The 12408-nt window shown below is 24.6% G+C and overlaps 1 protein-coding gene across 1 annotated transcript; it reads right to left on the bottom strand.

Annotated features, from left to right (window-relative positions):
- Positions 1–1284: 1284 nt before the first annotated feature.
- Positions 1285–11213, bottom strand: LOC130936599 (very-long-chain aldehyde decarbonylase CER1-like). Its single transcript, XM_057866692.1, has 10 exons — positions 11154–11213; positions 9318–9535; positions 8205–8437; positions 7206–7425; positions 5504–5882; positions 4979–5086; positions 3743–3943; positions 3575–3670; positions 2083–2256; positions 1285–1655 (listed from the first exon to the last, which is right to left on the bottom strand). The coding sequence occupies exons 1-10, from the start codon at positions 11211–11213 to the stop codon at positions 1485–1487; spliced, it is 1860 nt and encodes a 619-aa protein (XP_057722675.1). The 3' UTR covers positions 1285–1484.
- Positions 11214–12408: the final 1195 nt, after the last annotated feature.

Here is a 12408-nt window from a genome sequence, read left to right as displayed (position 1 = left end):
ATAATTTAGTCTAAAATTTTAATATTTAAATAAATTTAATTTTAAATTTTAGAAATAATTTTATTTAAAAAAATTGAGGATAAAAAAAATGTTTTTAACTTATATTTTAAAGATCAGAATTATACTTAATTTTTATTTTATTTTAGAGTAGAACAGTGGCGGAGCTACATACTGTAAAAGGGGGCAACGATCCCCCTAATTTTAATTTTTTACATATAAATTATATATAAATTTTAGTTTAGTCTCTTTTAAAAATTTATTTTAATATTATTTTATTATGTAAATATTTTTAGCCCCTCTAATATTTTTTCTAGCTCTGTCTCTGGAGTAGAAGGTGAAATAGTGATTGGTGAATGGTCAATGTGTTTTCTATGATGTTTTGCGGTTTTGCCGCTTCATAGCGACTTAGCGAGCCACTCTCTCCTATTATACTAAAATGTTTGTAATTAGTGTTAAGTCAAGCTACCATGGCAGCATGGCTATTGACTACTTCAATTATTGCTGAAGTTACACAGGTATGAGCTGTTAAGCGTTTACAATTAAATTAATGTTAGAAATAGAGATGGACAAATAGAATTTTTAGTTTCTGTAGATAATTTCTCTCTAAACAAAATGAAATATAATATATTATTTCACATTTTATTCATTAATTTAATTTTTTTTAATCTGTCTCTTCATTACTTTATTTATGTTCTTGTTGTGCCAATCTTGCAAATTAAGATTTTATCATAGTATCAAAAGTTTAAATTCTTAAAATTTTTTGTTGATAAATTGAATGAACATAATTACTCAAAAATTTTATTACAAATAATCACTAAAATCACTTATTCTAAAAATAGTTAAATAGGATTTTGATTTCTAAAGTTAGAGCTAAAATTTTTTTTGTTTTTAATCTTTTTTTACTTACAAATTCGTTCTTTAAAATTTAACTTAATTTTAAAATTGTTCTTTAGCCTAAAATCAAATCAAATGTAATAATTAATAAATATTAAATAAAATAAATTTAGACTATTTTTTTTTATTTCTCTAGCATTACAGATTATAGTTTATGTCTTAATCACGTAATAGTTAAAAAATTTAAACTCTTCTTATTAGATTGTTTTTAGAAATTATATCTTACACAAATTACTTTCCATCTTGACAACTAATCTTAAATTTCTCTTTTTCCACCCTTTTTTGTTTTTATTTAATGCTGCAAATCAAAAAGACAACATATTAAATTACAAAATGGCGAATAATCGATATATTTTAGAAATGATTTTAAAGTTTAATATTTTTGGATATTATTTAATTACAACGCAACAAACCATACATATAATATGTATGTAAACATACAACTAATAATATTATTGCTTATTCCAATAATACATGATGAAATCCAGAAACATCTCAAGTCTCCTCCCTTGATCTCCTTGCGAATTAATTCTCTGAATTTCTCAGGTTTTCGATGAATTATTCAAGGCGTAATAGAGTAGTAGTGTTGATCATGGAGAGTGGGGAATCTTGAGAGGTTGAAAACCATGGAATAAACTTGCTTGCCACACTTTTTTAATACTAAGTATGGTGTATCCACATTCGTGAACATTCCATCCTTCTAAGGCATGAACTATTCCAGCTATACGCCAAGCACTTAGTACTCTTCTTGGAAGCCAATTCTGCAACGAAACACATTAATCTATTTTTAGAATATAGTAATAATGTACTTAAAACATTAATAATTTGTTCATCAAATAAAGAAAAATTTATATGTAGTCTAACTAATTGCTTTTTTCCAAAATTGTTAAAATTGTGCATAAATATGGGAAAAAATAAAATAAGTCAATAACAAATATAACTTTCGAATTTATCTATTACGCACCCACAAAATAATTATCCAATTATACACACACACGCCAAAAAAATGTAAATAAAGGTGAAAATTCAGGTGCAGTCGGCTTCACGTGAAGTTAATAGTTGAGAGCCGTTAGATGAAATTTTAGTAAAATCAGTTAAATCATCTAACGAGTCTCAATTATCAACTTCACATAAAATCGACTGCACGTGAGTTTCTATCTGTGAATAATGGAGTATTATTGTACCAACCTCGCAAGAGTGCAAATTCATGAATTTAGGAGGAGCGGTCATTGCTGGTGTAAAATGGAAGTAGCAATCTTTTCGGAATTTCTTTGGAGGGAAATGAGAAAAAGGAATGAATAATGATCCTTTTGATGCACTCATTTGCTCGTCTTCATCCCATCCATCTCCAACGATCCATATCTACACAATAATGAAATTTCATCATCATATCATTTTATTCAAATTAATTATTTAATGGGATATATTATTCTTTCTTTCCAATTATGTAAGTTATTTTTTTAGTCCACAATTAATTTCTCCAAAATATAAGTCGCTTGTTTGGTTCAAAATAATATTTTATTTTAATATTATTCATTCATAAATCATAACGTTATTATTAGTTATAGTATGTCTAATATATGAGAACTAACCAATTATTTTAAAGTGAAAATATACGAATTTGACTTGTTCTAAAAATATTCTTGAAAGTAATTATTAAAAATTTTTGTGTGAAAAATACACAAAGCATGTAAAGGTTAAAAATTTCAACTAAAATTTTTTATAACTATTGTAACCATTTTTATTAAGGTTATTTACTTGTTCATATTTTATAAAATAAAATTTTAAATTTTATTAAAATGCAGCGTATTACTTATATGCTCCTATTTTTTTTTAATAAAGTGAGAGTCCAACACGGTATATAACAATTATATCTCATGATAAATCGTTGAAACCTCTAACAAATTATCACTTGTGTGCTTTGTCATATTAAGAGTTCGTTTGGGTGATTTTTTTTAATTTTTTTTCATAATATCTTTTAATAAAGTAAAATAATTTTATGTTTGAATATCTTATATAAAAATATTTTTTTATTTATCAATTATATTTATATATAATAATATAAAAGTATTTTTTATTTATTTATTGTGTCAAAAATATTTTTTTTAAGTAGAAAATATCTTTTTAAAAAAATATTAATTGTAACTTCTAATAAAAAATATTTTTTATTTTTTTATTTTTTATTTTTATTATTAAAAATTTGACAAATACACTAAAAGATGAAAAGAATTTTTTTATTAAAAAAATTATTTTCAACAACTTAATAATACTCAAACAACAAAATTTGTGAAATACAATAATTTAAGATGAGAGAGCCATTTAACATACATATTTCTCTGCTAAATCACAAAAAGTTGTGACGATTCAATTTACTCTAAAATGATACCCCCTATGTAGGGTACAACGATTTATATGAAAATTGTAAATGGTATTATCCAACAACGATTTGTATGTAATATATATATATAGCCAAATTAAAATTAAAATATTCATGTAAAATTTTATCCCAAACAATTTATTGAGGTGATTTATCCTTTAATATACGAATTTTATCAACAAGAGTACAAGACTATCAACTAACTACTACTTGGCGCATGGAGTATTATTTTACGGAAAATAATTGAAATTAGTTAGCAAAAGCTTTTATGATTTTATTATTATGAAATATGGATAAATAAACCTTTGGAGTATTGATTGGTGAAAGAGTAAAGCGTCCTTTGGATTTTGTGACTCTCTGTTGAAGCATCTTCAGCTCTTCCTTATGCAATAAAGCTACCTGCTTGCAATTCGGTCCATCATTAGTGATGAAATGAGAATATATATAATAAAACTTTAGTTTGAATAATACCTGAATATTTCTTCGGCATAGAGCATTGGCAATAGCAAATGAAACCTTGTTAAAGTTGCCACGAAGTAAAACTTGATTTGTCCCTTTGGGAATGCTGTTGAGAACAATTGCAGCAGCTAAGCTACTACCATCAACAATCTTTATCTTCAGCTTTGGGTATTTTCTTATATAAACTTCACCATGTGCATTAAGTTCTTCTTTCTGCATGCATCAAAATAAAATTGCAATCCAAAAATAATATTGTTTGTTTTTCATGATATAAAATAAAATTATGTATTTTATAAATACACTAACGTTCGAATTTCTATTGAAATCATCATATTCAAATAGCAGAATGCTTAAATTAAAAGCATGTTGTTTCAATGTACTTATTTATTACCAATATTTTTGGTTTGTTAATTCAATATTTAGTTTTAAAAGTATTTGATTTTCATTCCTATAAAAGTTTATTTTAGTATACTTCTAATTATTTCTCTTTAATATTTAATTTTAAAGGACCATAAACTATCATTTTAATGGGTTTTAAAAATCAAACTATCATAAGATTTAGAGACTTAAAGAAAAAAAATATTATTTCGGCATAGGGATGAAAAAACAAAAAGTAATGGTAAAATCAATAAAGAACTTGTTTGGATGTCATTCTCGAAAATGATCTTTTACAAAAGTAAAAGTGATTTTATATTTGGATATCTCATATAAATTTTTTTTATTTATCAATTATGTTTGGATAAAATAAGATAAAAATATTTTTTTATTCATTTATTATGTGAAAAATATCTTTTTTTAAATAAAAATTAAAAGGATATAAATTGTAATTTCTCCATTTTTTTTATATTTCTAGTACTTTTACTTTTACTATTAGAAATTTGTCAAACACACTAAAAAATAAAAAAAAGATATTTTTTCATTGAAAAAAGATCTTTTTTTATTGATTTAGTGGCACTCAAACAAGCACAAAATAGTTTAAAAATTAAGAGATTGGATCCAAACCTGAAAGTAAAAGCTTATTTGATTTGTATTTTTCTTTTTTATTTTTAAAGTTTCATAGAAAAAAAACAAAAATAAAAAAATAGAATTTTATTATTTTACTATTATTTTCTACCTCTTTTCACAAAGTTCTAACAACAAAAAAGTTGAAATACAATAATCTTTGGCAGAGCCAAAATTAAATAAAAAGCATATTTAGGCTATATAAATACAACAAATTTTTAAAATAAAAGGAGGAAATGAACTAACCTGATTTAGAAGTCCTAGACTAATTACCTTCGCACCACCTAACTCAGCTTCCATTATTGCCTCTTCAATTAAGTTGTTCAATGTTCCACTTTGCCATCTTAGGAAATACTACAACACAGGTCATGTGTCACATGCAATCACTTGGATAATTGCAAAAGAAAAAGTTTAGAAAGTTATTTAATTTTTTTAAAAAACCAATATTATGCAAATTTTTCCCTTCTCTCTTTATTTTTGTTGACTACAAAGAAAATTATATATGTTTTTTAATTGTTTGAACAAAAAAGTTTATTCACTTGTTACATTAAGGAAAAATTTTAAAATTTATCGGTTGTTGCCTTATTTTATCAATCATAAAAAATTTAGAAACGAACCAATTGAACTATAAATTGGTCAATTATTTTATTAGTGACAGATTTAAAGCTAAATAAATCAGTATGTAGTACTACAAGATTTAAAGCTAAACAATTTTTTTTTTTTTTTGCAGTGAATTGAATATCCCAAATTAAAAGCGAGAAACAATCTTACTTGTATTTTAAATCTGGGTATAACCCAGGATTGCAAGTTGAGATTTTGAAAGTTGTTGGTTTCTAAAAGAAAGGCACGAGCATGGAGGCAAGTAGTGATTAGCATAGAACAGAACGTGAAGGGCCACATCAAATGGAGGTACCATTTTGATGTTTGAGGGTTGGAGGCTAAGGAAGCAACCCCTAACCGTAGCTGATAAATGGAATGAAGTGTTGTTAAGTGTGTTAAGTGCACCACATCCGCAACCTCCATTGGTTTCTTTAGACATGTTTCGTATGTTGTTTCTGTCGATGTATCCACAGTACCATAAATGTAGTCATATATTGGCATGAATAGTGAGTAATTTGTTCTGAATTTGGTGTGATGCAGCGAGTGAAACCTGTGGAACCACCGTTATTGAATAATGAATCCATCTCTTCTTAGCTAGCTAGTTTTAATAAGAAGAGATCAAATTAAAATTATGATTAATTCTAAAGTGATTTGTGGTATATATAACATATGTAGAGCTCCAATGTCATTTAAACAATTGATAGATTGGGTTAGGTCATAATTATAAATTATATATAAACTATTTTTTTAACCTTCAAAATGTGGCTACATGATAGAATTATTAGTCGTTACTTGACCTAATCCTATTCAACTTCACACAGTTTAAAATATGAATTTAATTTTGATAGACTGTCATTATAAAATAATTTTACATGTACATTCAATTATGTAATGTCATTTCAATAAAAATAACTACTTTTAAGTTAACCACATAAATGATTATAAAAAAAAAATATAATTGTACGACTTTATAAAATATTTTACTTTGTAAATGAATCAAAATTAAACTTTTATAATATACTAGAACTTTAAACTAATTGGTGTGATTTTTCTCGCATACTGTATTTTTGGTAACATAGCCATATTCATTAACAATTTGTAGGGATGTAAGGTTATTCAGGTTCAGCATTCCATTAGTAAAGTAACTAATAATAACTGTTATTATTTAATGACTAGAAAAAGTCTTGAGAAATAAAATCAACAAATTAAAGCAACCAACAAATAACAAGTAGATTTGAAAATAACACAAAGAAAAGTTAATCTACAGTATAACATTTAAAATTTATGATTTAAAATTTAATATTTAAAATTTAAAATTATTATAATTTAGAGTTTAAAACTTGGTTTTTGAATTTAAAAATTAGAATATGTTATAAGCGGTGGACAGATAATAGTGGCTAGTGACTAATAATAGTAGATGAAATTGTGATATTAAAAAAATAAAAATATTATTCGTATATCAAAATTAATTATTAAAATCAGTTACTGATATATTTGTGTATAAATATATGTATGTTTTAATTTATTTTTAATATGTATTTATATTTTTTAATATATAATTTATATTTGTAATTAATTTTGTTCTACACATAATATAATCATAAAAAAATAAATAAAAATAATTTAAAAAGAATTATGAGTAATTATTATTTTTTATTAACTGATGTGGATATATACTTTTTTTGTTGAGCTTTTAGTTGAGTTTGTAATTATAATGGCTACACACATAAAAATACTTTATACAAAAACAATACTAAAAAATTATGAAATAATAATTTAGTCAAATAAATATATCAAATATCTTCACAAAAACTTCATCTTATCATTTTGGTGCACATATAATATATTGTTACTAGAAGATATAGAAACTTACGCTGGCGTGTAAGAGAAATACTTTAAGGGAGGAAAGACGGAGAAGAGTATCTTGGGAAAGAACTCAAAGTTGCAATGACCAACATTGTTCATGAAATCGATGTATACGATGTAGCCATAAAGCGCAGCAATGGAGGATGTTCTTGTGATCAACGTTGTCATCATCGGTATTGCGAATAGCGTGAAATATGCTAAGTGCTCAGCAAATGGATGCGTAACCGCTGCCAAAACCATTCAAAATCACCAAGTAACTACTCTTAATATATTATTAATTCTTCAATATTATTATTATTATTTCTCTTTTACCTGAAATTCTTTCGTATAGCTAGGCACCCTTTTAATATAAATTTACACACTGTACTCTCCTACGTACATACTTTAACAATATGTGTGTATCTTCAAGGAGAAAGAGCATTAGTGGATCCAACTTTGTTAATATTCTTAAATGAATATATAAAGGAATTTAGCAATTAATTAATACAGAAGCTAAGTAATTATCAAAGTAAATTAGTATTAGCATCTGCTAAACCAAATTTTTTTAATTTTCTAAGATTAAAATGATAAAATCTGCTATTTTAAATAAATGACTAAAACGTTATTTAAGCTTGGCGTATAAAGTATATAAATTGAAAAAAAATCAAAATAATTATAAATAGAAAATTATTAGAAATTTAGAATGCTTAATGGGAATTATATTTTGGTGGGAAGATTCAATTAAAAAACTATTTTTTTCAAATAATATCAGTCAAATTTTAATCTTAAATTTTGAATTCTAAATTTTAAACTTAAATTTTCTAAAAATAATAAAAAATACTAATATTAAATTAATTAAAAATTAATTTTCTTTACTTATTCTAAATAAAATATCCTTGACAATTTCTGCTCATATAACATCATAACAAGATAATAAATTTTATTATATATGAAAATAATTAAAAATACCTGTGACCGTTATTGTTTTCCTTGCACACAGTAAAAAAAAGTAAAGAAAATAGCATACATGTGATAGGCTGAGTGACAATGGAAGAATGATGGTGAGAGTGATATCGAGTGTAGAGAAAGTGGTGATGAAGTGCTCTGTGAAACCAGTAGTATATGAACTCCACTGGTCCAGCATGCAATATTGCTGTCATTATTACACCTTTTGTATTCCACCATGGCAGCTTTGATGCAAATGGAAATACCATGTACCCTATATAGAATAGGATTGCTGTGAATAATATCTGGTCATCCCTGTAAAATATATTTCATCCCCCACACAATCACACTCTAAAAATATTTGTATAACTTAATTACTTTATAAATAAGCTTTAATTATTTGCTCTATATATATATACTTTTACTTAAATTATAATTTGACTTTTATATTTTCAAAATTTGTATTTGTATTTTTATAATAATAAATTTCAATTAGCTCCTTAATTACTAACTGTGTTTTTGTTCAAAGTATAAAATATTTTTGAAATATTTATTTTTATATTTGATATAGGATATATGATTCTAAAATATTTTAAGAAGAATGTTAGAGAATATGTAGAATTTATTATTTTTGATCAACAGTTAGTTATTGATGTTTAAAAATGAAGACTATGTTATTCAATTGCTAGACTAAAGAAATTTGAATGATAGTTAAAAATAATGACAAAAATAAAAAATTTTGCTGATTTTCTAGTATTTTTCATATTTTAGAAATAAATATTTTAGAATTATTTCTTTTTCTTCAAAATAACATTATTAGTAAGGAGTTAATTAAAACTTTTTACCTAATATAGAGATTTAATAATAAAATATTAAAAAATAAATATTTAATTAAAAATGTGATAAAAGTATATAGATTAATATATATAAATTTTTAATAGTATAAAATTATATCTAATAATATATGATTACTCATTTTTCTTTTACTAATTAAATATTGGTCAAATTTTAATAAAAATGATGACCTTAAACATTTTCATAAAAAAATTAATACCACAATTTTTAGAGCTTTACTCCTTTTTTTAATATACCCTAGGGAAAATGTAGCACAGACTTAATTGATAAGGAGAAATTATACAAGTATTTATAGTAGGAGAAAGGAAGAGGAAGATAAAATTAAAGTAAATGATTGAACCAGTTGGTTTCTCTGTCAACTTGATCGAACTCAAGGCCTCTATCAACAATCCTGTTGTTTCCCTTGGCAGTTCGGTAGCGAGAGACAGATATCCAGATCTGGTTGTGAACCATTCTCATCACTATAAATGGTAATACGAGATAGTTCACTGGGTCCCCTCCTTCTTTTGTTGTCAGCGTATACATGCTATGCACCACCCATGGTGTTATAATCACGAACTTCAAAACAGATACATAGGTACGGTGTCAACATCAAAACGTCATGAATGCTTATTCTATGTGTTATCATAAATAATGAAACATTAGATTATGAATATAACAAAAATGTACTGTCATAAGGATTGTGGGCTAACCTTTATATATTGATGGCTATTATAGTGGTGTTGATGTACTATTACTTTTTTTTTTTTTGTTAATCTTAAAAATTGAAATTAGTTATACTTGTAATGATACTTAAATAATATATCATTTAGGGTCAAAATATAAACACTAATTTGTTACTTGTACATTCTGTATTGTGGAATTGACAACATCAATTCCGTTTAAGGTTATCACAGAAAAAACAATGACAATCAACTCTTTACGATCAATAAAATAAGGGAAAGTACGGGGAGTCATTAGAATATCTGTATAATGCGTAGAGATATAACTATTAGTATTAGAGATGTTTATTATCACTAATACGCAGATGGTTATTCTGAATATGATGGGTGATGTTCATCTTGTAACTCATTTTATAAATAAGTCATTGTCTCTCTAGCGAAATTCATAAAATAATCAACAATTGATGATTAAAAAAATTAAAACAAACAAAATAAAAATATTAAAAAAAGTAAAAAAATTCAAAAGCGAAAGTAAAACTAATTTAGTGTAATGAATTTATAATTTAAAATTTAAAATTTAAGATTTAAGTTTAGAATTTAAAATTAAAAAATTTAGAATTTAAAAGTTAGAAATTAAAATTTAAAATATATAATTTATGTGATTATTGGTAACAGGTGGCCGATGGCCAAGGGTAGTAACCTGGGTGGAAGGAAAAAGAGAAGAAGGAAAAGAATAATTTTAAAAAAATTGTAAATGAGTAAATTTTGTTTGTTTGAATGGATTTGTTTGATAGATCAATGTCTGTTCGTTGTTGGCTAATAAAATTGACAGCAACCATGTATGTTGATTTTCTAACATGGTTGATATATAGCTAAAATATTGATGTAAAATGTTATATTTTTAGATATCATGCAATATTCGATGAGAAACTATATATAATTTATTTCAATAAATTCACTTTGAAGTCGGGATAGCATAATTTATAAAAAAAAATCATATATAGTAGAGAATGCTAATGAGATTAAAACATGAGTGTGGTAAATTACTTAGGTTATATATTCATTAGAGTTATAATAAAGTAAAGGTTTAATTATTCTGTTGATTTTTATAGTTTTGTAAAATTTTTAATTAGGTCTTATATTTTTTTATCTTTTAATTGGATTATTGCACAATTTTTTTTAATTAGGTTCTTCTTAATAATAATAGGCTTAATTTTATAGGGACCCAACTAAAAAAAAATTATGCAAAAAATTAAATAAAAAAAAATATAGAGACCTATTAAAAAAACTTAATGTAAAAACTCAATTAAAAAAAAAATACAAAGATCTAATTAAAAATTTTATAAAACAATAGGAAGTAATAGAATAATTAAACCTAATATAAATATGAAAGATAAGAAAAGGACTAACAAGGGATGTAAGTGAAAAGGAAGATTAAACATTAAGGTAAACCAAAATAAACCTAGCTAAGCTAATATATATTGAAGCAATGCAATCATAATAAATAAATAAACCTTGAAATTTCCAAGAGGCTTCCAAGGCCAATCAGTAAGAATGCCTGGTTTGGAAGCCATTTTAATTTGTATGTGAAGAGATCTATATATCTGGTAGTAATGTAGAATGCATTATATGTATGTGAAGATCTACTTATATATAGTTTTGAATGCTAAAGGTGTTCAACTGCGAACTATTTTCCATTAAATGCACAACTGCTACCGAGTACCGCTGTTACGTTTGGGAAATAGTAGTTATTGGTTAGTACTATACATCCAAGAATTACATGCAAATAAAATAATAAGTTCAATTATTGTCGTTTTCTTCTATCAAAGAAAAAAAAAATTACAACTCACTAATCCATCGGTTTTTTTTTTTTAATTTGTGAGCGTACTAATTAGGTGTGAAGCTTCAATCGATAGAGGTAAAAATTCTACATCATTAACCCTAAGAATTCGTGTCATTATCATAGGTTCACTACTGTTTCCTGATAAACAAACGTACAGTAACTCGATCGATGAGCAAGTAAAGCTTTTAGCAAGTTTGATTCCTATCCAAATCCAATCTCATCCATTTCTCGGTGTGTGTTTGGATTACAGTTTGTAAACAAAAATTTGTATAAAATTGATTTTGTAAAATTGATTTTGATTAAAAGTGAGTTGGTATTAACATAGTTTATGTTTGTTAATTTTTATTTAAAATGGATTATAGTAAACTAAATATTGTTTAAATTACATTATTCAAAATCACTTTTAGATGAAAAATTATAGAAAAAAACATAAATTTAAATAATTATTTTAATAAATTTTAATATTTTTTTAATACTCTAATAGGATTAATAGAATCATAATATAAAGTAAAAAAAATATTCCATACAAAAAAATAACAATAACAATAAAAAAATCATATAAAAAAATCAGAAATTTTATAAAAAATAATAATATACATAAGAGAGTATTAGAAAAAAATATTAAAAATAATAATATACACAAGAGAGAATTAGAAAAAAAATATTATAAAAAATAATAAATATATGAATATGAAGGACATAATTGGTACGTAAAACATAAAGTTCAATCCAACGTGAAAAGATCAACAGAAAAACTAGAATTTTTAACTTTTGATAAACCAAAATTAAAAGACATAAATCACTTCTACATTTATATGATAAAAATATTGCCAAACATAAAAATAAAACGTTTAAAAAATTCAAACAGACTTCTCTCTTCTCAAACACAAATCCAAACACATTCTCAATCTATTTACAATTGGTTT

The sequence above is a fragment of the Arachis stenosperma genome, chromosome 6 (assembly GCF_014773155.1).
Source record: "Arachis stenosperma cultivar V10309 chromosome 6, arast.V10309.gnm1.PFL2, whole genome shotgun sequence".
NCBI classification, from domain to species: Eukaryota; Viridiplantae; Streptophyta; class Magnoliopsida; order Fabales; family Fabaceae; genus Arachis; species Arachis stenosperma.
This window is presented reverse-complemented; position numbering and strand designations above follow the sequence as displayed.

Bases quoted from the DNA above. Each gene is read 5' to 3' on its own strand.
- LOC130936599 (XM_057866692.1), bottom strand. From the start codon at position 11,213: ATGGCTTCCAAACCAGGCATTCTTACTGATTGGCCTTGGAAGCCTCTT. The intron at 9,536-11,153 runs GTTTATTTATTT...TCTGTTTTGAAG, and splicing joins AGCCTCTTGGAAATTTCAAG to TTCGTGATTATAACACCATG. The intron at 5,883-7,205 runs GTAAGTTTCTAT...GTGGTTCCACAG, and splicing joins TATTTCTCTTACACGCCAGC to GTTTCACTCGCTGCATCACA.